General features: G+C 47.5%; 1 protein-coding gene across 1 annotated transcript in view; it reads left to right on the plus strand.

Annotated features, from left to right (window-relative positions):
* Positions 1 to 26969, plus strand: part of NME8 (NME/NM23 family member 8) — a 2398321-nt gene that overhangs the window by 2247004 nt on the left and 124348 nt on the right. The window contains exon 21 of the mRNA XM_069613833.1: positions 12449 to 12514. Coding sequence (XP_069469934.1) covers positions 12449 to 12514 — 66 coding nt within the window. The remainder of the gene's footprint in view (positions 1 to 12448; positions 12515 to 26969) is intronic.

Genomic DNA, 26969 nt, shown 5'->3' on the forward strand with positions numbered 1-26969 from the left:
GTTGCCGACTTGTACCACTGATTCCCTCTGTGGAATACACCGTCAATGTGTATGTTTCATTTCCCTGCACTCCCCTTTCATTCATATATTCCCTGGCCATGTTCTTATGTGACTTTTCCAACATTCATTTCAACACCCTGCTGTGCATTTTAATACACTTGTTTCCTGTGCCATCCACGACTCGTGTCAATTTTTGTCGTTGCATATGGTCATGGCATGTGTTTTATTTGCCATGGCATTGTAAGTCATTCACATAGTTGGCATGTATGCATCATTTCCTGACGTGGGCACCTTCACGTGGCTCGTCTGCGATTCTGTCATGATGCACATGGGAATCCATGTGAATCAGATGAATAGTCCTTTGCCGGAGGCAGTGTGTCCACTCCATCGATTATGTGCATGTCAGGCCATGCAGCTGGTGGGAGTGTGACGTGCAGGCATGGAGGTGTTCTTCCCATGCATGGGTTTATACATCGGGTCTACGTCATCTTGCGTCGTGTCCATGCATGGGTGAGATAGTACATGCTGCAAAGGCAGGTTCCCATGTGGATTGGTTATGCACATAGTATTCCAATAGTGTGGCTGAGAGTTGGGTGGCCAGGAGGGTGTTCGGTGCCATGCATTCCTGAACGCATATGCCACTGTTGCATATATCCTCGGAGAACCAGCACACTGACCTTGGACTTTCCTGCTATGTCGATAAGGTGAATGGGGCCTTGTTTCCTGCAAACTTGTGGGTTGCGGAGGAAAGGCTTTTCTGCAACAGTGAAGGACACACTGTTTATTGCGGCCTACCTCAACTGGTTAGTGGAGAGGGAGTCGTGCATTCTAAGGCTCATTAATATTTGTGTGAGGGGGTATGTGTTCTTCAGCAGATGACTATGTATATGGGTGGCATGGTCTGCGCTGCAACTATTTTGCACAGTGTGTGTCTTGAAGGGGTGTTCCATGGACATAAGTCTGTTCATCTCTGGGATACAATCGGAATACAGGTAAGTACTTGCGAGTATGCATGTACCAGTGCGTCACACAATGGACAACTGTGTGCATTATGAGCAGTTGCATCAGCATTTGGCTGTATGTCTTCCAAGCCAGCGTGGGACCCGTGCAGAGGGCGAGGATGCTGACACGAGTCTATCCTTCCGGAGCTATACATCTGAGGTAAGCACACTTCTTTGCTCGCATGGCTCTGTGAATGTGTGTTTGTGCAGGCTGTGGGAAGGGATGGGGTGTCATGTCCCATCATTTGTTCTAACCGTGCCTTCCCTCTCCTTGTCTCCAGATACATTGTTACTGTCTGTCATCGTTGAATAATTGTGCCCGAAAATAGATTTTTTCATGAAGTGACGGCCATTCACTTGTACTTTTCCAGTCACTTTTGATCATGCGCAATGACCTGTGTGGACTCAGTTGCCCGCATGCTGTGCTGTGCATGGAGACCGACACACTTGTGCTACCTCTGTGATGCAATCGGTTTGATCTACAATAAATAGTTCAGTCACCCCAGGTGCCATGAACATGTATGCGTGTTGTACATGGGGGCTAATGCTGGTGCTCTTGCAGATTCTTTGAAGTGATTCGGAGTGCCTTGCCAGGGGTTGTGGGTACAAGAGTCATTGTGGGGAGGTGTTCTGTTCCTTGGGGATTATGCAGGGGTTCTGTTGCAATCTGCGGGTGATCATGTTGTGATGCTTTCCGACAGGTCATCTGGGGAAGTGTCCTACGGTAGGTAATCCTAGTTCACACGTGTGCTCTATTGGTCATGGGCTATCATGTTGGTTGGAGGGATGTGGGAGGTCCACTTATACGGAGTGGTGTCTTCCGCTGTGGCTGGGTGTGGTGCTGTACATTCTCATGTGGGCCAGTTGGTGTCATTGCCATGTGGTGGGTGTGTCAACTTTGTTCCAAGTAGTGCCCTCTCCCCCTGACCTCTCATACTTGGTGGTGCAGGTATGCAGTGTGCATCAGCATTTGCAGTTCCCCACCAGCCCTCACTCTTACTGCCCATCGATACCAGCAATGTAGTGTCATCATGAGTTATGTGTTCTCTGTGGTTGCATACGTTGATACTTACTGAAGTTGAGCTTGTTGTAGGCTGCATCTGCAGCCGTCATTACATCTGTGCATCCTCTGGCTGTTCCTTAATGATATGCTTTTGGAATCCACACTCATCTAAATCATTTACCCCTTTCCCCTTTCAGGGATGTTTGTCTGCCTCCTAACTTTGTACTAGGTGGGATAAGTGCATCTCTTTGAATGCTTTCTGTCACTTCACCAGGCCGTGTTCCATCGTGTGTGCATCCCAAGGTCTAGACACTCCGTTTTCCAGTCGTTCATTATGCAATTTTGGGTGGTGGGATGTTAGCTTCACTCACTGCATGGGGGCACTTTGTGACTCCTGCTCCGATTGGACGCTCTGTCCTGTCCGTTCTGTACTAATGTAGTGTGTGCCAATTGTCTGCCCGTGCATGCACGTAATGTCATTATGGGAGAGGTTCCGGCCATGCGTAAAAAAACCACATCCTTGCAATATGGTAATGCATTTGTCCCCATGTGCCCTCTCTGATGTGGCCCTATCACTAAAGAGCTTTGTGTGTGAGTGTTGTGTGGTGCGTTCTTGCTATTGCCTGGTTCTGGATGACAGGTGTGTGGAGGATGTTCTGCTGGGGGATGGCATATTCTCAGCTTGGCATACGGCATGTTGAGTCAGCCAATGTGTTTCTGTTGGTCCTCCAGTGTGATACATTTGTTACGGCGCTGGGGTTTGTTTGGACTCAGTGCGACTGTGCTGGTGTTGTGTCACGATGTGTCGTGCGCAATTGGTCATTGTTGTGGGTACAGCATGCAGACAATTTGCCATGTGTGTCATGTCATGTAGGGCGCATGTGTGGCAGTGTGGGTGTACGTGTGGACAGTGATGCTGGATGTGGTAGTGCTGAAGTTACATGATGGTTTGAATGCTGATGTGTGCAATTTAGTTGATACTAATCCCCACTTACTCCATGACCTTCCCCTCTGGGAGTTTGGGGATGTGCATTACTGGTACAACAGAATGGTTGTATGTATGTGGCTGTGTGTGTGGAGATGTGCATGTTTGCTATGTGTTGGCCTGGGTGGAAGTCTGTTTCCATTGGTGTCTCAGGTAGGTGAGTGTGTGCAGACTATGTCATCCTTTCCTCATAGACACCGTCTCATGTGCGGTCACTGTTAATTTCCGGTAGCATACGTGCTCATGCAAAATAGCTATTGACCAGCAGCTCCCTCATTCACGCTGCTGTCGCACTTGGCTCCCCTGGGTCAGTGGCCTGGCGCATGGCTGGGACCTGAGGTCAGGTACTAGGTCTGCATGTACACCTAGGCACACTGTGATATTATGCAGGATAAAACAGGCATGGATGATGCTGCATGCGACGTGTGGCCTGAACAGGACACCCCCTCCCCAAGTGATCTAGGCATTTGAATGGTGACTTCAGGAGGCTTGTGGACCACTCAATGATGCCCCTTGTGGCCCTGTGTGCCGTATTGTACCTTTCCTGTTGCCTACTGACGGACCGCCTATAGGGTGTCATGAGGTAGGGCTGCAATGGATAACCAGCATCACTTGCGTGAAGAAGGACATGAATGGCATCAGTGCACATTGGGTGTGTCCTCATGTTTAATGTTGTATACGTGCTAGTTGGCTTTGTGTGAACCCTGGGATGGTGTTAACGTGTTGCAATGGTCATGTGCCTGTGTGTGGATGCACATGTGTGGTGGAAGGTGATGGGAGTTGCATTACATACCTATCAGCCACATATCCCTCTAGTGACCGGGGCTTGCAACTCCGCACACATGCCGGAGACCCAGAATGTGTGGCTGTCGTGGAAACTGGAAAGCTGGCATAGACATCCATAAACTGCCCACAGGCATCGCAAACCAGTTGGAAGTTGATGGAGTGCAAGCTCTGCCGGTTCCTGTACATGTATGCTTGGTCCTGTGACGGGGACATAGTGCAACATGGGTGCAATCAATGGCATTGAAGACCCAGTGGAATCTGTGTACCACAGAGAATCCAAGTGCCACCTGTCTTTGTTCGTCCAGGGTTGAGGGCATGTGGACATGCCATCGGCTGCACAGCGCATTCTGTTTAAGTGTGCCTGCCTTGTTCATCAGGCTTTCTTTGATCTAGGGGCTGAGTACCTGCAGGTCAAGTGTCGCCCATGTGTCCCGGCCCGTGTTCTACGGAGGCCTGCCTTCTGCAAGTCCCTAGGGTCAGGCTCTGTTGGATTACGGGCTGCGCCTTTTCGGTGGCAGCCGCTCTTCTTTGGAATTCCCTTCCTCGTGCCATGCGTTCTTTACTCCACCATCTGGCATTCCACTGTGCCCTAAAAACACACCTATTCTAAATTGCATCTTTACCTTCTGTCGTGTAGCTTCAAGATATCCCTGTGGTGAATGTGCGCTTTATAAATTAATTTAACAGAACATAACAAATATGATGCATGCCACAACCTATTGCAAGGTGCGTGACTGTGTGGCCTGTGAGATGCCTGCAGTGATGCCACTGGTCCTCTCGAAATAGCCATTGGTGAAGAAATGCAGTGGGGCAGGAGCTTCACATGTGCCCCTATGGCATGTGAACGTGCTGTGGTGAGGTGCAAATCACCCTCCCACTCCTGCAACATGTCCATGATGAGATGCAGCGGGAAGCAATACCATCTGTAGACCTCTGTGTCGGACATGCTGAAGAAGGTGATCCTGATGCGGAGGACCTGCTTCCTCCATCTCCTCCTCCTCGGCTGGGGTGCATCAGCGGCTGCAGCAGCCACATCGTACCATTCCTGCATGTAGAGCGCTATCACCAAATCACAGTGATTCATTTCCTTAGATCGAAGGCATGGAGTGGTGCTGTGTGCCTTTATATCGGAACGTGTGGCATCATATATGTGCATGCTGATGTGCATCATCACTGTATTGGTTGGTCTGTTATTTGTGTGGGATGTTCTGCAGCTGTGTGTGGGGTTCAGGTGTGACTTGTTTGCTGGCGTTGCGTGTGTGTGTTTTGCATGGGGGTGTCCCTTTTTCTGTATCGTTGTATTGGTTGCACATATGATGTGGCAGTATGTGTGTTTGATGTCTTTTGTGCTGCTTTGCGGGATGTGTGTTGGGTTTTGTGTGTCCGGTCTCCTCTCAGTGGCTTAGTGATGATTGTGGGTGTTGTGTTTTTTTCTGGTAATTGTTTTGCAGAGATATTAATTTGTATGTGCGTAACTTCCTCCCTTGATGGAAGATCCGCTATGATGTGCGCTCTTTTTCTTGACTTCTGCCTTGCAATGTTTTAGTCGTAAGTCTTTTTCGTAAATCTGTGTAAGTTACCTCCATGTAAGTTCCGGCTCATTTTGGGAGTAATTTTCACTTATGACTCTTATTTTCCTCAGTAAATTTGGCCCATATATATATATATATTTTGGGGGTCAGGTGTCAGGTCAGGTGTCATGAAAACGCTCCTGTGTATAATATGATATGGCATTTATAACGCGCCTATACATTTCAAGGCGCAACGCAGCAACGGAGGGGGAACAGAGGGAAGACAGAGACAACGATCCTACTAGGCCGAGTGTCATTCAGATCATGCAAGTGCAGGGGAAGTGGGAAGGGGAAAGTGCAGGGTGGGAGGGGGGTGGGGACAGTGCAGTACATGGGCTATATAGAATAAATCACAAAGAGAGAAGTACGGCCAGCTGGTAGCAAGTGCAAGGTAAGTGCAGACATCAGGTCTCATGTGCCGGTGGGGGACTGTAGGGATACAGAAAACAGTCCCAAGTGCGGGGATTGCCAGGGAGGCAGTGCAGGAGTGCAACTGGCGGGGGAGGGGACCTGGGCCCAAGATCAAAGGGTAGCCAGGTAACCAGTGCATGTTCAGCCAGTAGTTCAGAGACGAGGAGAGAAAGCAGAAGCAAAGAGGAAGGTTTTGAGGTGCTTCCGGAACCGGAGATGGATCTCCTCAAGTTTCAGGGAGGCTGTTCCAGAGGGAGGCCCCAGCCGAAGAGAAGGATCCACCACCAACCCATTGCTTGGAGAAGCGACTGGCCCTGAGAGAGTTGCAGGCGGATGAGCGAGGAGCTCGAGAAGGAAGATATTTAAGAAGACAGAGTTGAAGGTACTGAGGCCCCATGCCCCAGAAGGCCTTGTGACGATGCAAAGTGTTTTGAACTTAATCCTCAAAGCCACTGGGAGCCAGTGCAGTGATTTCAGTCCTGGAGAGATACGATCCCTGGGCTTGAGGCCAGGGACAAGTCTCGCAGTCCTGTTCTGGATGAGTTGCAGAGGGCGGAGAGTAGAACCAGGCAGATTTAGAAAGAGGCTGTTGCAATAGTCCAGCATAGGGGGAACCAGAGCTCTTGAGACAGTGAGCTTCTGGGGGAAGGAGAGGAAAGGTAGAATACCTCTGAGGAGGTGCAGCTGGTAGTGTGACTTCTCAGAGACGTCATAGATGTGAGGAGAGAAGGAGAGTGTGGAGTCGAAGATGACCCCAAGGTTTTTAGCCTCTCAGGCGGGAGCAGGAAGAGGGCCAAGAGAGGCCAGCCAGAGAGTGACAGGAAAGGAGGGGGCGGGTGTGCCGATGAGGAGAATTTCAGTGTTACTGGCATTGAGGCAGAGATTGTTGGCGGCACACCACTCCTGGATAGCAGACAGACAGTCAGAGATGAGTACCGAGAAGAGATTGCCGAAGGTATCCTGAAAATGAGCTGAGTGTCGTCTGCATAGCACTGAAAGTTGGGGCAGAGAGTGGCAATGCGGTGGGCAAGAAGTGCCAGGTATTGGTTGAACAGCCAGGGAGAGAGGTTAGAACCCTGGGGACACCACAGGTAGAGATAGAGATAGAGGAGAGGAAGGACCCAAGTTGGACATGGAGGGTCGATCAGAGAGGAAAGAAGTCAGCCACGCCAGGGCCTGACCGGTGACACCCAGGTTATCACGGAGACAGTTAAGCAGGATGGCATGGTTAACCCTGTCAAAGGCAGAAGATAGCTCAAGTAAGATGAGGACACAGGGGGTGTTGGAATCAAGGTTGGAGAGCAGGTCTTCACTGATGTTCAGGAGAGCAGTTTCCAAGCTTCGGGGCAGCTCTGAAACCAAACTGATGTTCATGAAGACAACCAACAGATTCAGTGTGAAGGTTGAGCCGGAGATGGCCACCTTTTCTAGGAGTTTGCCCAGGAAGGGAGTGATGGAGATTGGGTGATAGTGAGCCGGGCACGGTGGGTCGGCAGAGGGTTTCTTAAGAAGAGGGTCACAAGGGAGTACTTCAGGGGGGATGGGAAGACTCCAGTGGCAAGGGAGTGGTTGCAGAAGTCGGCCGGAGCAGGAGCCAGGGAGTCAATGTGGTCATTGATGGTTTTGGAGGAACAGGGATGAACCTGTTTTGATTGAACTTTCATAGATCAGACTTGTCTAGAAACCTCATCTGGGGAGAACACGGGAAAGGCAGAGAAGGAGGGAGGAGAGGTGACCGAAGAAGGAGCCGAGGAAGAGCAGGGAGTAGAGGGGGCAGAGGGAGAGGAAGAGAGAGAGAGGGCAGGATGTCCTGAGTTTTAGAGATGAAAAGAGGAGCCAGAGCTGTGCAAAGGGCCTGGGAAGGGGCAGCAGAGGTAGAGGCTGCAGCAGGAATGGCCAGTTCTTTGCCGTTTGGCCGAGTTGTTAGATGTGGCAGAGACGCGGGCTTGGATGTGAGCTCTCTTCTTGGTGTGGACAGAGAGCCGGTATTGCCTTTGGAGCAGGCACAGACCAGTTTGTCAGAGGTTGTACCGGAAGCACGCCATTTCCGCTCAGCCACCCTGCACTTGCATTTGAGGGTCACTAGGTCTGAGTCGTACCAGGAATTGCACTTGGCTTTGGGCTTCAAGCGGATCCTCATGACAGGGGCAAGAGCATCGAGAGTATGAGATATAGCAGAGTGGAGCATGGCAAGAGCTGTGTCAGGGTGGGAGTCAGCTAAAGGGGGATGAGGGTGCGACAAAGTGGCGACAAAAGCCTCAACTGATACACGTTTCATGAGCTGGGAGGAAAGGAGAAAGTGATCGCTCAAGGAGAGAGGAGAGGTGAGAGGGTCTGATAGGGGAAGGTCTGAGGAGATCAGAACATCCAGAATGTGCAGAGTGAGTCGGGCCAGAGGGGAGAATAGAGAGTGAGAGAGAGTCACAGAGGTCACGAAAGAGATCAGAGGAAGGACAGGAAGCATCCAGGTGGATGTTAAAGTCTCCAAGAAGGAGGAGTTGAGTGGTCCAGGCCAGGAGGGTAGAGGAAAGGTCCGCCCATTCAGAGAGGAAGGAGGAGATCTGACCAGGTGGCCAATAGATAGTAGCCACAGTAAGGGAATGCTAGGAGAGAGAGAGAGAGTCTGCAGGTGAGGCATTCGAAAGAGGAGGAATGGCGTAGGAATGGAAGAGGCAGGAATCCACAAAGGGAAGATCAGGGCTACACCCCCTCGGAGCGGTTGGACCTGGGCGCGAAGAGGGTCTTGTAGCCGTCATGGAGGAGAGAGTCAAAGCTCGTGACAGAGCTGGCCGTGAACCATGTCTCGGTGAGACCGAGGATATTGAGGTCAAGTTCCTCCAGGAGGTGGCAGAAGTCAGAGGAGTGTTTGACAGCTCAGTGAGAGTTAAGAGTGGCAATATGTAGAAGGTTTCCATCCTTGAAAGACTTCCAGGGAGGGGTACAGATCAGCGGTACGCCCTGCAGAGGTGCAGAAGAAGCCAGAGGGGGCAGAAGAAGCCCGATGGAGGGGGGGGCAGAAGAGGAAGGAGGAGAGGGCTAGCTAGCCAAGGAGGAGACAGCAGGGGAAGGCCAAGAAGCCGTGGACAGGGGACAGCAGGGGAAGAAAGGAAATTGATAAGGCACGGGAAGCATCTATTAAAGAGGAGAAGGTTGGCTTGAGGGCCTTCGACCAAGACCATACCATTCAAGTAGACATTAATGATGACCTTAGAGGAATGGAAGGAGGCCAGGAGGGCCTCCCAATGGGTGCCACCATTAATGGGAGAGGAAGAGAAGGGAGAGAGCACAGAGACCATATGTAGAGTCCATAGGTCTTGCAAGGGAACGAGAAAGAGGATGTTGGTGAAAGTTTGCCCTGAGGAAGCACTGGTATAGGTGTCAGCGATATGGAGGCCTGGGTTGGAAACCAGGATGCCCTTTTTAAACTTCTTCCTAGTCGATAGAGAAACAGTTAGAAAAAATAGGAGAGACAGAGAGCACCATAGAGTAGGTAGGGAGAGGATAGAAGAGGAACGGAGTGGGAAGTGTACTGTTCGTGACTTGGTTCTATAGGATTTTTTCATGGGTTACCCAACAAAAGCAGTTGCAAATTGTGTGGTCTTTTTACCCAATTTCTTGAAAAGGTATTCTGTAAAATCCACCATTTTAACCCATTATTTCAATTTTTTTCTCTGGGGGAGAACCCTACCAAACTCTCCCTGGTAGGTTCAGGCTCCCTTGCTACGCTCAGTTGCACCCTCGTATTTGGGGGAAACATTTATGCCCCTCCAATTAAAATATTCACCAGCTGCCACTGCCTTGCTCCCTCTCTCAAAATATCCTTTGTGTCATGTGATGGCAGCATTACAGGAACTCTCTAGTGAGCTGGAGAATTTTGTGTATGTTCTTGAGGTTAACGTCTTTTTGATGCTTCACGCATCACTAAGCACATGGACCAAATCTATCATTTGTCAGAAGTTCATTATTACCATCTGTAAGGGTGTGCAAGAAGGAAGCTGACACAAAGGTGGCATGGTTATGGTTACAAAGTTTTATTATATTATATAATAAAAGGCCAGATGTATGTTTGTCCAAAGCTGTCATGCGCCCGATTCGCCTGCTACCACTTCTAGAGGGAGCTGTTGCCTTACGCATACAATAATAAGACTTCAAGTTCATCTTCCAGGTGAACAAAATGTGTATTACAACAATGATAACAAATACAATTAGCTGCAGAAAAGGCCCAACACAGGTATACCACTTTAACAGCATACTTTTGGTTGCATCACTAAGAAAATATATACATTTAAAAAAAAACATATCAACAGAAATTCATTTGACTAAGCAATGTTCCTCCAACAAAATAAATCACTTTTTTCCCAATACAGAGAGAGAGGGCATTCTGAAAATACAATTATTTTTAGCATATCACGCCTCCATTCTATTAACACTCTGAAAATGTCTTTCTTCATGCACTTTGGCCCATGTACAGAGGCTGTTAAACTAGTTTCTTAAATGAAAGACCTCACTGTCCCTATCTCTAGGAGGGGTTTCCCTGCCTGGATCTAAAACTAAATGAATTGTCAGAATGTCCATCAAATCAACTGTCCTGTGTCAAATCCTACTCTAACCTTCACACTATAATTAAAGAATAAACTAACTGTGTTTTGTTTTCTTTCAAGAGACTGGCTACCTTCTCCCGCTTCTTGAACAGTGTCCAACAATTGGTTTCTTTAAACAGAAATACCAGGGGGAATGACACCCTTCTCCTGGTACAAGTGTATGCCATTCCCAGTAGAACCAGGTGGATGACTCCTTTCTCCTGGTGTCTGCAGCACCACTCTCAGCCCAGTGCCAAGAGAATATCTCCTTTCTCCTGGAGTTACATTGTACAGTTCACCACAATGCCAGGGTGAATGACTATGTTCACCTGGTGACTTTAAAACAAGTTATATGCCTGCACCAGGAGAATGTGTGCCTTTTCCTGGTGATGCTTGCTTCATTTCCCAATATGGCTAGGGGCAATGACTCCCTTGTCCTGGTATCTTTATCACAGCTCTTTGTCTGATACCAGGAGAATGACTCCCTTCTCTGTGTATTGCTTGGTACAGTTCTTTCTCTCTGTTGGGGTTCCAAACCCTTCTCTGGAGGTCAGTGGTTTCCTCACTACAATTGTGCTGAAGAAGATTTCCTCTGATGCTTACCTTTTCACTCTTGGGGATCCCAGACCCTTCTATGGTGGTCAGTGGTTTCTTTATTACCATTGTGCCGAGGAAGATTTCCTCTAATGATTTCCTCCTTATTGTTGGGGTCCTAGACCCCCCTTACCACTGCACTAAGGAAGATTTATGCTTATGTTCGCCTCTTGGGATCCCAGACCCTTCTCTGGGGGTTAGTGGTTTCCTTGCTACTACTGAACAGAAGAAATGTTCCTCTGATGCTTTTCTTCTTACTCTTGGGGTCCCAGACTCTTCTCTCGTTATACCCATAAACTCCCATGCCAATACAGGGCCGGGGAAAAGCCACTGTAGCCTCTGTGTCAACCCCTGGGTCCCCTTGGGTATTCATGTACCTCCCCTTACCTCTCACTGGGCTTTGGTACCTTGCAGGGAATTCCTGGTACTGGGGCACACTTCTTCAGCCCTGTGGGCTTCTCTCCTCTGCACTCATGGCTTTGCAGCATCTTCCCGGCTTCGGGATGAGGTCCGCCTACACTTGGTGGGTGAAGAACTTCCATCACATCCTCTTTACTGCTCTCCACTTCTCCACAGCTTTCGGTCGGTGTTAGAATCTCCTGCGCTGGAGACATCGGTGAAGACAGCTTTCCCCAACAGGACTGGAAAGACGCTGCTCATGACACCACTGGGCTTCTCGTTACAGCTGCGTTCGGCTCTGCAGCTGGGTTTCTCCGATCTAAAGTCTTTGTTCATTTGTATCCAGTTTGTCCTATGCGGATTACACAAGTCCTTCTTCTTTGTTATAGGCTCAATCCTTTTGTCTCCTTGGAGACACCTTGTACCATTGTTATCACAGTTCATCAACTTCATGTCTCCCGTGTTCTTCCTTGTCCTAGTATTTTTATTCCTATGCCCTATATTATAATAAATAGGCTTGCTCTCAATGTTGTGGCCATGGGCATTAGGAAGGGCTAAAGAATGTTGGGGAGTGACAACATTCATTGGGCTGTATCCCAGGTGATGGTCCTTATCCCCAGAGGGGAGCTCCTCCCCATGAGATCCTCCCACATGAATCCACCACTAGGGAGACTATGGGGTAACAGCCGCACCTCCCTAGCCTCATGGAAAAGGGCTCCCTCATGGGGAGAAGTGACAACACCTTGTGAATCGTTTACGCACATCCAATGTGCAGTAACTATTTTTTAAGCACCTATTTTCTTTTAGAATTGTAATATTGTTTCCTCTGTAATTGTGATTTTGATTTCTTTCTAAAGACATCTGACGCGCAGGGATAGCCTTCATTATTCCTACTATTGATTTGAAAAAAACACAAAAGACTTGTTATGACACCATTCTCAACTGCAAGGAAAGGCACACTTATCTTGTTTAAGCTAAGAAAGCAGTTACTCAGAGTCTCAAAACATTTCTTCAATTGGAACGGAAAGTACTAAGAATCTTTTATCAAATAAATAGCCTCACTTGTTCTTGACTTTTTTGTTAATGTGCATGTACATGTTTCTTGTATGATTTTTTAGGACAAGAAGACATACAGGCTGCGGAGCCTCCCGGTGGCACTGAACCAGAAAGTACCGCAATTCCAGGTGCGTATCTTCAAAAATCATAATGACTTCCTGCTCTAAAATCCTGATTACAGAGCTAATCTTTGCAAGCTGTTGTAAAGTGTACAAAGATTGACAAAAGGCTGACCCCCAAAAGTGAAATCTTTTTATGTTTTCTAAGCGATTATGACAAGTTTTGGCCAAAATTATAAAACATTTGGAAAAAGTACAAATGAAAAGGGTGAGGATAGTATCCCTCTGAGTCCCTTCCCAGATAGGCCGACCATGCAAATAATGTATTTTTCGTGGGTCCTTATGTGGCCATTTTTCCCAAGTAGGAAGGCCCCATGAATGCTCTTAATCAATTTGTTTTCCCAATTTCCCTTACCAGTTGGATGATCAGATAAATGTCTCTTTGAAAGGAAAGTCCTCACTCAGTCTCAACTATACCTCTAAGCTTGTTCTTCCAGCTTCATTATCTCTGTCGCTGGTTGGAATGAGAATTCCATGGCCTTGCCTCTAGATAATTGATGCAACTTGAATCTGTCCTGGAGGCAGGACTGGGCCGACTTCTTACCAAGGCCCCAAATCTCTACCACACCGGAGGCTGCCTTGGGGTTTCCGGAGACTGCTTTCTAGGCTCCACCTCCCCTTATTGTTTCATTACCCAACCTCTACTGTCCACCAACCAATTGTCACTTTTCGAATGGATTGTGTCCTCCCATGTATTCCTCATTTTGTGATAAATCGTTATCTCCAGCTTCGCTGCTTCGGAAAAAAAAATTCTCGGCAGAGGGCGCTGTGCTCAAGGTCGTGGCGTCGATTGTCCCTCGACGTACTCTGTACTCTGTCGACGTCACTGATGGTATAAATAGCTCGAGCCGCGCCCGTTGCTTCAGTTCCGTTTTTCCGATCGCTTCGCTATCGAGATCGGCGCGCTTCTATTTTCTGTGAAGAAAATGTCGTCATCTTCGACACCTTCGACACCCAGAACTGGGTTTAAAAAGTGTGCAGATTGTGGATCTAAGATGTCGATCACCGATCCCCACCGGATTTGTCTCTGGTGTCTCGGTTCCAGTCACCGAACCGACGACTGCGGGTCCTGCCAAGCGATGACCGAAAAAGCTCTTTGTGAGAGGAGAGGTAAACTGTCGGTGGGGAGGGAGGCCTCAAAAAAGGTTTTGTCAAAAAGACACAAGAAAGCGACTGATTCTAAGGAATCGGATCGCCATAGGCACTTGAAGAGATCTCGATCTAGGAGCAGATCGAAAAAAATGAAGAGGAGACATAGATCTCCCTCATCATCTTCTTCTTCAGAGTCGACCGAAGAAATTCGTTGTCCGACTAAATCGGATTCTCCCAGTAAGTGGGAAGAATTACGCAAAAAGATGATGGAGGTTTTCGAGAATGGGGCCCGACCCCCTCGAAAGACCCTTGAAAAAGCCATACCCCTAAAGTCGCTCCATTGGACGACAAAGGGAAGTCCAATGCTACCATGGCCAAGACCAGTAGCGTCGAGGAATACAAAAAACCTCGAGTCAACGTAAAACCGTCGAAGACTCTTCGAGAGTGAGAGTCGAGCACCTCTCCAGTGCCGTGCAAGAAACACAAGTCGTTGAAGACTCCGACAACTTTGTCGACGCCCTCAACGTTGATAATTTTGACGCCAAAGCCAAATGCGTCATCGACGCGGTTATCGAAGTCATCTTCGAAAACTTCGAAGACTTCGAAGACACCCTCGAAAACTTCAAGGGATTTGCCATTTCCTTCGAAGCAGATGGAAGAGGAAGAAAGGAGATTCACTCCTTTGCCCAGGTCAGACTTTTTCAAATCTATGTCAGCAATCTATGAAGAGTCTGTTTCAGAAGAAGATGAGGTTACTCCTCTGGGAGTTACATATGGTACAAGACAAGTTCCTGAGGAACTTATTGATCAGGAATCTAGAATGAGAGACCTGAGTGATACTCTACATTCTGCCATTGGAGTTGACACATCCCCAGAATTAGAGTTCGCCAAACCTGATCCTGAAGAGCATGCAGATGCTGGGTACAGGGGTCTTATGACCAGGGTAGTTGAATATATGGGTTGGGGTAATACTTCACCCATTTTTTAACAAGATGACATGACAGATATAATCGTAAAGGGACCTCAGAAAGATCCTGTTCTCCCTTTTCACAGGGCCCGTCAAAGAACTGTGGAGAAAAACTGGGAGAAACTAGAAACTATTGCTGCTGCAGATAGCACTTTTCCAGGAAAATATAGACCAGCTGGAACGGATCCTGAATATTTGAATAAACATCCGACTCCAGAGAGTTTAGTCATTCAGGCAGCATCTACTTCAAAACAAACTGCTTATCCAACTATCCCTCCAGATAGAGAGGATAAAAAAATGGATGCCTGGGCACGTAAAGTTTTCACGTCAGGCAGTATGGCACTTAAGTCGGCAAATGTCACCTGTACCCTAGCCAGGTTTACCCATACCCTGTGGGACTGTATTTCGGCGGCGGCTGATCATATTCCGGAAGGCGAGGAAAGGGAAGGCTTCCTGAATATAGTCAAAGACGGGAAGGAGGCAATGGGGGAATGTCTCCAGTCTGGACTGGATACTGCTGATAGTATCAGCAGATCCATGGCTGCAAGTGTTGTTCTACGCAGATTTGCGTGGTTGTGGAAGTCGGGATTTGCACCGGACGTGCAAGCTGGACTCCTCAACATGCCCTTTGATGGCTCGAGGCTCTTTGGCAGAAAGGCTGATGAAAGCCTAGAAAAACTTCAGACCTCGAAAGCGGCAGCTAAATCACTTAGCGCCTCTTTGCGCCAGCCTCTAAAATCCTATTCCGGCTCATCTTCCTGGAGGGGTCGTTCTTTTTGATACTACTCCTCTTTTGGTAGAGGAAGAGGACAGGCTTCTCAAAGGGGCAAAAGAAATTTCCCTCGTGGAGCACGAGGAAGAGGTGCAAAATCAGCCCCAGGAGCGGCATCTGTAACCTCAGCCACTCCTGCAGCCACCTCCAAATCCCTCTGAGACCTTGTTACACAAAACACCAGTGGAAGGCAGGATCTCTCAACATCTGAAGGAATGGCGGGGCATTACCTCAGATGTTTGGGCACTGGAAACAGTAGCCCAAGGTTACTGTCTCCCCTTTCTAAAAAGGCCTCAGAATCATCCACCGGGAGCCAACTCTGCCAAAATTCCTGATCTGCTCCTGTTGCAGGAAATTTTAACCCTGCTAGAGAAAGGTGCCATAGAACTGGTACCTGTAGCGGAGAGGAACAGGGGTTGGTACTCCTCATATTTTCTCATCTCAAAAAAGGACAGAGGACTGAGACCCATCTTGGACTTGAGAAACTTTAACAAGTTGCTCAGGAAGGACAAGTTCAAGATGGTGACTCTTTCTCAGATCCTTCAGGCTCTCCAACTCCAAGATTGGTTGGTATCATTGGACCTCCAGGATGCTTACTTTCATGTGCCAATCCATCCAAAGCACAGAAAGTACCTGAGGTTCGCGATTGGCAATTCTCATTATCGGTTTCGAGGTCTGCCATTAGGGTTGACCTCCGCCCCGAGGGTTTTCACCAAACTGTTGGCGGTTGTGGCAGCAAGTCTCAGGAGAGGAGGTATTCACATATATCCCTACCTGGACGACTGGTTGATCAGAGCAAGTTCTCCAGAACAAGCTCAGGAACATCTTTCGATCACCTGCCACTTCCTCCACAAACTGGGCTTCTCCCTCAATTTCAAGAAGTCCCACATGATACCATCCCAGAAACTCCAGTTTATCGGAGCAGTCTTGGACACTTCATCGGGAAAAGCCTCGCCTCCCGAAGTGAGAGCTCTCCACATCCAGCAGATTGTAACGAAGTTTCAGAATGCCCAACATCTACCGGCCTTCGATTTTCTCAGGTTGCTCGGCCTCATGGCATCCTGCATTTTCCTAGTACCAGAGGCCAGGTTGAGAATGAGATCCCTTCAATGGGCACTCAGAACTCAGTGGTCCCAGTTCTCAGGGAATATGTCGGATCTTCTGCAAGTCCCGAGCGCAGTCGCTCAGGATCTTCTATGGTGGGCTTGCAACGACAACATTCTCAAGGGAGAATCTTTTTGGCAACCATGGCCGGAGATAACGGTAGTGACGGACGCCTCACTCACGGGGTGGGAAGCACACACCAACGATCTGACAATCAGCGGTCGTTGGTCTCCATCGGAGTCCAAACTACACATCAACCTATTGGAGCTGAGGGCAATCAGACTAGCTCTGAAGGCCTTTCTGCCCTCTGTACAGGGAAAGAATGTCCTGATAATGACGGACAATACAGTGGCCATGTACTATCTCAACAAGAGAGGAGGTGTAGGGTCACTGCCACTGTGCAGAGAAGCAATGCAGCTCTGGTTCTGGGCAATACGAGAAGGAATCTCTCTGTCGGCAATTCACCTAGCCGGAGAGAAGAACACAGCGACAGACGCTCTGAGCAGGCAGAGCACAGTCTCTCACGAGTGGGAGCTCGCTCAGGAAGTCCTTCTGGAGATCTTCGCCCTTTGGGGAACCCCTCAAGTGGATCTGTTTACCTCCGCGATCAACCAGAAGTGCGATCAGTACTGCTCAAGGGAATTTCCTCAAAGAGGAGCTCTGGGAGACGCATTTGTTGTGGAATGGAAGTTTCCACTGCTGTACGCTTTTCCCCCAGTCTCTGTGATTCCTCAAGTAATCAGGAGGTTGAGATAGTTCAGGAAAACCATGATCCTAATTGCCCCGGATTGGGCCAGGAGAATGTGGTACCCGGACCTTCTAGACATGTCCATCTGCCCTCCAATACGTCTTCCGCAAAGAGAGGATCTTCTCTCTCAAGAGGAAGGTCGGGTTCTCCATCCAGAGGTCAAGACACTCAACCTTCACGCATGGTTTCTGAGAGGTTGAGATACAAGGATTGGGATCTTCTGGATGACGTAATGGAAATCTTGCTTTCGGCCAGAAGACCAGTAACAAAATCTTTGTACCGATGTCGCTGGAACAGGTTTAGTAACTGGTGCAAAGACAAGGATGTGGACCCTTTTCAGTGTGGCACCCCAATGGTGCTCTCTTTTCTACTACATCTAGCTAATCTGGGGCACCAGATAGGAACAATCAAAGGATACCTTGCTGCGCTGTCCATTTTCAAGCGCTCCTCGAAAGAGGTTTCATATTTCAAAATACCGTTAATTATTCAATTCTTAAAGGGGCTTACTAATGAAAACCCTCCAGTACCTTTTCATGTGCCAACTTGGGACTTAAATTTAGTATTCAAATTCTTGACTTGAATACCTTTTGATCCTCTGCACTCATGTCCGTTGAGGCTTTTGACTCTAAAAACTGTCCTCCTTGTGGCCCTATCATCAGCCCGCAGGGTTAGCGAACTTCAGGCTCTCTCATGCAAACCACCATATACTATCTTTTATAAAGATAAGGTAGTCCTTAAAGTTAAACCTTCGTTCTTGCCAAAAGTAGTCTCGGACTTCCATTTGTCACAAAAAATAGTACTACCAACTTTTTATCCTCCTCCTCATCTGGGCAAAGAAGAGGAGAAATTACACAGATTAGATCCCAAGAGGGCTCTTAGTTTTTACATCTCTAGGATGACTAAATTGAGACAAGATGACCAACTGTTTGTGGGTTATACTGGTCATAAATTAGGCTTATCTGTAACAAAACAGACCATTTCCCGCTGGATCATATTAGCCATAGTTGAATGCTACAGATTAGACGGAAAAGAACCACCAGATGGGCTTCGTGCCCATTCTACAAAGGGAATGGCTACTTCTGCAGCTCTAAAGAGGGGAGTACTGGCAGCAGATATTTGTGCAGCTGCAACCTGTAACACAATGCATACTTTTGTTAAACATTATTGTTTGGACACTGCCTCCTCTAACAAGGGTTTATTTGCAAAGGCAGTTCTGCATTCTGTCCACGAAAACTGAAATTAGTACTCCCACCTCCAAAAATTGATAATGCTATGGGAGCCTATCACAAGATGAGGAATACGTGGGAGGACACAATCCATTCGAAGAACAAGTTACTTACCAACTGTAACGTTGTTTCGACTGGATGTTCCTCCCACGTATTCCTCATTGACCCTGCCATCCTACCCCACAGTACAATTTTACGTTTTCTTACACTTTCCTCTCACGAAGAATGTATCGGTCATGGGACATGCCTGGGTGTTCCTCCTATATATATATATATATATTTCATCGAAAAAACAGAACTGAAGCAACGGGCGCGGCTCGAGCTATTTATACCATCGGTGACGTCGACAGAGTACAGAGTACGTCGAGGGACAATCGACGCCACGACCTCGAGCACAGCGCCCTCTGCCGAGAATTTTTTTTTCCGAAGCAGCGAAGCTGGAGATAACGATTTATCACAAGATGAGGAATACGTGGGAGGAACATCCAGTCGAAAGAATGTTATAGTTGATAAGTAACTTGTTCTTCTCTTCGACATCTCACCATATGCGCGTTCCTGTGGGATCTTCCCCTCCTTTCCAGGGGCAACTCCTTCATTATGGGCAACCAGGTACGGACCCACCCATCACCCATTATGGACGAGTCAAAGCCAGCCCAGGGAAATTGCTCCCTAGCTCTCCTGGGCCGGCTTTAACTTTCGCTTGGTCAGTTTAAGCTCCTCAGCGCACATGCCGAATGTTCCATGCAAGGTTGGGGGCATTTTGCTTCTGTTATATCTTCTTCTGACTTCCACGGAGACGCTACAACTTTCCCCTAAACAGCCCACTCAGAGTCCTTAACACAAGGCATTAAGTGAAAGGACAGGTTCAACGGGCAGGAAAACCCCAAGAGGCCAGTTCCGGGCTATAGAAAGAATAGGGGAAAGACTGTTCCTACAGAGGTATAGAGGGTAATCCAACCACAAAATCCCCCTAGATGATGAACTAACAACTTGGCTTATCTGGGTCCACAAAATACAGGAAACTGCAGAGGGAGCCAGAATAAGCAGCAGGTCCGGTAGCAATCTCATTCTATAGTGTCCATTGGTCAGGTAACTGCCTGGACGATCCCGAAGCTGGCAATAACTACCACAACCAGTCCAAGGCATAGTTTGAATGGACTTAAACCTGGTGGAATAAGGAGCCACACTAAAGGCAACCGGCTCCTTCACAGAAGACAAGTAGACCCCAACAGGAGACAGAAAAGTCGAAGAGGAGCAGATGTGAAAATCCAGGAAAAGACCACAGAGCATTCAAAGAAACGTCCCCAGTGTAGTTAGGATTCAAGAAAAAACCTTGTTAAAGCCTTGAGCAAAGCAGGCAGTGAGAGTTCTCACCAGAATCACGAAGGGGTTGTGAAATCCAGCCAAGGCGAAAGGGAGGATCCAAGAGTAGTGCAAAAAACAAGCCGAAGTTAAACACATCGGAAAGCCAATTGCAACCAAACTGGACAACTAGAAAAGGCAATCCAAAAGCATGAGCCAGGTCAAAAAACAAGGAATCAGTCAACAACACTGAAAGCAGGGATGACACAGGGAAACAGGTAGGCAAAGTCAACTCAAGATCTAGAGAATCTTTTGAGGAGCAACACGACTGGTGTTGAAAAGGCATCAATGTTTTCCTGTATTTTGGGAAAACAGACTGCCATTGTGCCGACAAGCATGCTGAGGTCACTAGGAGACAAACACAAATATAACACAGAGAAAGCGGTAGAAAACATCAAAACAGCATGAGGTCTGGATGAAGCTCCCCCTAGCCATGGTGGGGAGTGCGGCTTTGATGAAGATGGTGGTCTTGCCCAGGCTACTACACTTTTTTGTAAACATCCACACATGTTGCCTAGATGCTTTTTTATCAAACTTCAGAGCCTATGCAGGGGCTTTCTTTGGCACAACACCAGACACAGAATTGCCTTATGGAAGTTACAGAACACGTATGACAGAGGGGGAATAAACTTGCAGAACTTTGAGATATACGACTGGGCCGGGCAACTACAATATGTCGCTAGGTGGCTGTCGGAAGACATGACGGCAGAATCTAGACTGCTAAGGGGTGAATGTGACCCGTATTTTTTGAAAGAACTGATCTGGCTACCCAAATCAGAGCTAAAAGGGCGATCATGATTGCTGGAACTAGGCTGGAAGACATGGCACAGGGCATGCCGGGCTATGGGCAACCCATCCCCATGCTCCTCGCAGGCTACGCGGGGTGGATGAGCAACTAAGAAAGGGGATTCATAAACATTGGGAACCGGTAGGCATAGCAACTCTGGGAGATATATGGCAAGAAGGGAGGGCATTGGACTTCCAAACGATAGTTTATGAAACTGGGTTACACCTGGGGCAGTACATCACTTATACCAGAGTAGTCAATCGGGTGAAGGGGACATGGTCCAAAATAGTGCTAGCAGAACAACCTGACATGGCTAAAGAAACGATATATGATATCTCGGAAGGAGGGCATGAGGCATCCCGGATCTACAAACTGGTGATGTCTAGAGTGGGTAAAGAGATGTCTCTGCTGAGACTGAATTGGGAGGAGGAGGCTGGAATACCTATGCAAGACGGGCTATGGGAAAGGGCACAGAGATACCACATAAAGGTGTACAGAAATGCGAGGCTGCAACAGATTCAGCTGTACATAACCCATAGGGCATACATGACCCCACGGAAGATCGCCAAATTTGGTGGCACAGAAATATAAACATGCCCCAAGTGTGGGGAGGTGGAAGTGGAAATGATTCATATGTTCTGGGCATGCCATGAGGTGGGAAAATTCTGGGGGGAAGTTAACCTACGCCTAACTGAGAAGGGACTTAAGCTAGATGTAGGATCTGTGTGGTCATGCATGGTAGGGGGATTCACCAGACCACGCAACTTGAAACACTTGAGCAAACTCAAGGACCTGATCTACATTCTGGCTAAACAGAGAATTGCAATGAGCTGGAAAACAAACCACAGACCCAGAATATAGGTATGGTGGCATGATCTCCTGAAATGGGCCGACGCCGAAACAGTAGTATGAGGCAGCCAGCAGAGGGGAGGAAAACAAAGTGGGACCTCTGGTAGCATGGAGACAATTGGTGGCCACATTGTCGGGATCCACCCAAACCACCCTAAGCGAACAGGATACACCTGAGAGCAGTAGAGGGGAAGAGCCCCCTGAGACATGATATTTGGAGGAATAATGGAGGAAGCTCGAGTTAAGAGGATAGGGGGGAGGATGACAGTAATAAAGCTATGCAAATTGTATGCTAGGAAACTGGACACGGAAACTGTTGGGAGAGTTGATTGTTATTTGTGTGTTGTAAAAACTAATAAAAATGTTTTTTTTTTTAAAAAAAGCATGCTGAAGTCACTTGTCACTCGGAATGCCAGTAATTGAAGTGCCACTGCAAGCAAGCATGCCCCTTTCTGCAGGGTAACATCAAACAATTGCGCAGCATCCTGGCATGCGAGCGCCAGCGGAACAGTAAATGGAGGCATAGTACTGCTACTGATCGCATGGCAATCTTCTAGCCCTCTAGTTTCCTCAAAAGTCTGGAGGCTTTTCTGCAGTTCAGTTTTCTTCACCTTACTGCCACAGGAGAGTTGCCTGGTTTGACAAAGCTGCTGCAGCTCACATTCTGACAAGGTGGTTGCAGAGTTCATGTCAAGTTCCATCGTGCAATTGAAAAATGCCTTGGCGGTGACTCTAACATTAAATACACACTCTTAATTTGGCTGACTAAAATCAGATACAGTATGTTCCAAATCCCAACCGCTGCACACCATTGTGACAAATTGACTTCTGCCCTGCAGGAGTAGAAGGATGAGCACAGGCTAAAAAGCCTACTCAGCCCCCACACTTCTGCAAGCCAAGAGCCAACACAATAATAAAGTTAAACAGGCACAGTTAAGAGATCTATCTCCTTTGCCTTTTGTGGTACCGTGGGCCGAGGGAAGGCTATACTCTCAAGAGGGCTGTGAGCCTAAAATGGACATGGGGGGCAGCTATCAGTCAATAATACCTTTGCAGTGTCTTGGCAGTTCGACAACAGTGAACCAGGTTTTTCCAACACGGTGCGATTCTGGGAAGCAGTGTGGCTGCCAGAGATGCAGGTCTTGTTCCAGCAGCAGTTCACCCCCAGGGGATTGTTAAGGTGCAGAGTTTCCCTCTGAATTGGAACACCTGCCTTCACCTCACAACTGGAGGATTTTTGGAAGGACTTCTCTCCGAACAGGGTCTAACAAAATCTTCTTGAAAGTTTAAAGTCCAGAGATGATTCAAAGAAGTGGCGAGAGACCCCATCTTTTAAAGGGAAAAGCTCCCATTGATTGGACTAAAGCTAGCCTGCTTTAGGGGTCCAATTCCTGTTCTTGAAACAAGTGGACTCTGCCATCTGACATTACACCCAAAGTGCTTTGTGCTACAGGAATGAAAGATAGAGGCAGAGAGAAACAAGATGGGGGAAATTTCGTCTTGCTGTAAAGAGTTCCCTCTGTCTACACTAAGCCCGCCCCCTTCCCTTAACAATAGAATCAAAGGCCTTTATGTGTGCAGCACCCTGGTACGCCTGTTGTTATTGAGTGTGCCCTTTGGGGCCTGTTCCCAGGACAGCTTACTGTGGAGTGGCTGTCTCTCTGGGGTGGATGTTATCTGCCCACACAAAGGGACAAAGGAACAAAGAAAGGCAATCCCCAAGGCTACAGTCCTGTCAGCAGTGACTAGGTCTAGCCTGTTTGGGGAGAATAAACATAATCCTTTCACAGCTAAGCTGGGCTCACAGGTCTAACATGTGTGATATCACATTACTGTGGCTGTAATAATTATGGGACACACCATCCACCATACCCTAACTCTTATATTTAAAGATATATATGCCACCGGGACAGTAAACCCATAACTGTAGGGTTTTGGTACAGAAGTTCATGTCTTAAATGCAGCCCTTGGTGTGCAGTGACTTGGCTGTCACTGCAGCTGTCAAAAAGGAACCTGTGACCTCTGAACCTACTCTGTGCTACTGGTAGAGCAGGTAGTGCAGATAAGGATACTGATGTAGCAGGCCACAGGTATACACTATACTTTTGGCATGGAGCTAATGAAATGAGAATGCAATCAGCAGATGTACCTTTCAAATATGAAATGACCTGCATCATTTTATTAATATATAAAAATCAAGAAAGCCAAGGCTTCTACACCCTTGCCAGATGGCAATTACTCACAAACATAGAGGTGCCTGATTGCTTAATCACCATCACAGTGATACTTCTGACAGGAATACATGGAACCTTGGTGTTTTGCGCAGAATCCTGATGGCATAGGCCTCTGTTGGCCCACAATTCTCCACTCTGTAATGGCACAGACCTCGGAGGAACCATTGGGAGGCTTGTTGCCCACAGGTGTTGACCTAGTAGTCTGAATGAGTTTAAGCGCCCCCTCATTTGAGTGCCTGGTAGTAGAGCTTTATAGTCCCTCGGACCAGAGTCTGGTATCAAAGCCCTTTGGCTTCTCAACGCCCGGACACAGTACAGTTGGTAGACCCTTCAGCACAAGCGGTGGTAGCCTTATAGGCCTCAGGTCGGCGCTTGTACAAGGCTCGTGGTGACTCCACTCAGCAGCGGAATTCCCTGGGAAAGAGTACCCTTGCTGAGGCGCTCTGAAAAAAAGGTGACTTTCCTATTTAAAGATCTTGGGCTTACGATGCACAAAGGCCTTTTGATGTTCTGTAGGAGATATGGAAAATACCTCACTCCACCTGGCGAGTCGGTTCTTTAAAGACCTTGGTGTAAGGGCGTTGCACGCTTCACATGAATTCCACCGTTGGTCAGCCCCCAAGCACTCTTTGCAGAGCGCATGGGGGTCTGGAGCCAGGAATTATCTCTCACGGATGCACACCTGTTAAAACTGCTCAGGAGCGACATACAAAGGGGATCCAGGTGCCAGAGGCTGGGATAGGAGGAAAAAACGAGCGGGAAAAAGCTGTTGCACAGTCCAACATTCTCGAGATGACTTGGGGCAGGTCCGCTCCCATCCATAAGGAAAAGAGGACTAAGGGTGGAGTTAGCAGGGCTTGGTTACGCCTGCAGCCGAGCAACTGCACGCTCTAAATTTAAAGGGGAATTGCGCATTTTTTGGGGGTAAATGGTCATGGTCCTGTCATCTTTGCAGTATGAAGGAAAGGGGACAGAACATAGGAGTAAGGGGACAAGGGATGAGAAATATAAAAGTTGCTACAGTGAGTACATTTTTCTTTCCAGAATGGAGAAGTATGCTTTGTGGTTTCAAAGGAATCTGGGCCTTTTGACATGCCATGTTCTTTCAGTCTAACTAGGCAGATTCAAGATGAGAAGTATTTAATCTTATCCAGTCATAGGATCAATTTCGGGAAGATCAATATGCCAAGATACTAATCGCATTGTCTCTCTGAGAAGACTTACTTTGGTGCGCAGAGGACTTAAATCTCCTTCTTTGCCCCCATTCCCAGAACCCCTGCACTCAACAGTCACACCTCTTGATTGATCCCTCTATGGTTGGGATACAACTCTACCGGACGTGTTGGTTCATAACCTCTGCTGGACCCCTTCATAGTAACAACATCACTTCAACAGTTAGAGCTGTGGGCTTTTTTCCAGGTTCCAACAGGTTTCCCTGATGATTGCCATCAAGATAGCACTCATTCAGACAACACCACATGAACATTCTACCTCAACAAGCAGGTTGGGTAAGAAATCCCTCCTCTGTGCATCCTGACAGTGAATATTTGGGAGAGGACCCTTTGACATGGTATTCTCCTGTGGGTAATTCATTTAGTGGGACAGTACAATGTGCAAGCAGCTAGTCTGAACCGAATTGGCCATGCCAATGTCTTCACTATCACATCCTATCACAGATCTTCCAGCACTATGAACTCATAAACTATACCTATTTGTCACTCTCAAAAACTCCAAATGCAGGGGCTTTGCCTCTAAGCAAGCCCTGGGACCAGGTCTCTAGGGAACAATCTACATATCCTGTGGGTGAAAATGTAATCTTAAAATGTCCCTCCAATCCCACTAATTTTTAAAGTACTCCTCAAATAGAGGCAGTCTCCAAGGTCATCAATGATCCTTGAAAAACAAGTTGGTCAGCCAGATACTGATGTTTTTACCTCAAGAGTGGCAGTGCTGAGTTCCTCACCCACTGTCCTCCATTCCTCCCCTCAGCCAATGAAGTTGTCTACTTCCCAAGGAGCTGTCTGTAGGTCCTCTGGGGCTTTCTGAGGAGAATATGGAGATGACACAGGCAGCTAGGAAAGAATATACCAAAAACGAACACAGGAATAAATGTGTTTGCTTTTCCCACTATTCCCTTAACATGAGTCTTAACCCAGAAACAGGACCTCTCATTCATTTCTCTCATGGCCAATTTGTGTGTTAAAATAGACTCATGTCAAATCTACCTAGCAGCTACAAGGACATATAGAAGCTCAGATTAATTGTTTTTTCAACTTCTAATCCGGTCATATGGTATCATTGGCAGTGAATTCAGCAAGACACATTTATACAATTCAGCCTTTATTACCTTTGCAGCCCTTTACTGTTGTTCACAGTGACAGGGTGGCCCTTATGACTTTTTTGCTGATGGTGGTATAGTTTTCCATATGCATCAGGAAGTGCTCCTAGCACCTTATTTGACATCTTCTGGGTCAGATGCTGAAATGACGCTTCACACCCTTAACCTTCAACACTTTTTTAAATTCCTGCTTCATGTTTCCAAGAGCTTTAAGAAAAATGACAAACTCCTTATTACTTTTGGGACTTCACAAGGAAGCAAGGAAAAATACCTCTAAGACTTCCACTACCCCTTGGATTTTTTTCCCGGATCTCAGAGTGCAATAAGGTCTACAAGATCAAGTGAAGTCACCTTTCCGGCACCTTCATGCACACACACTCAGGGCAAAAGCTATGACCGTAGCTTTTCAGAGACACATCCCTTGGGAGGTGATTGTTAAGGTAGCCATATCGCTTATCCTCTGCCTTTTGCATTAGCACTAGATCAGATGCTGGGTTTAGTCAGGCTGTCCATGAAAGCCTTTTTGCTTAGAGTACTTGCTAAACCCTTGGGGATTTATGTTTGATATTCCCATATGGAGGAAAGGGGGTGAAGATTATGCGTAGCAAAAAGGTAGTCACCCTGGTGACTACTGTACTCCAAGTCCATCATCCCCTTTCCTCCATGTGCCCACTCTGCACACCCCTAATAACATATAAATTAATTGGTCCAACTGGCACAGGGGAAACATTACCTGGCAGGCATTGTAGAGAGGTGGTGTCAGCATGCATGGAGGTCCTCCGCATTTATGCTGATTTTGTGCCTTATTTCAATTTTAAAGACGTTTTTCTGTGGAAAAGGTTCTATTCTATTAACCATAGGATGGACAACCATACATTTGGAGTAAAGGGGGTTATAGCGTGGGAGTACAGTAGCCACTATGGTGAGTTACTGTGTTTTCCCCACTATTTCCTCCCCCCACTCCCTGCTGTTCCAGTGTCTGGAA

This window comes from Ambystoma mexicanum, chromosome 5p (genome assembly GCF_040938575.1).
Source record: "Ambystoma mexicanum isolate Mex_15411 chromosome 5p, UKY_AmexF1_1, whole genome shotgun sequence".
NCBI lineage: Eukaryota > Metazoa > Chordata > Amphibia > Caudata > Ambystomatidae > Ambystoma > Ambystoma mexicanum.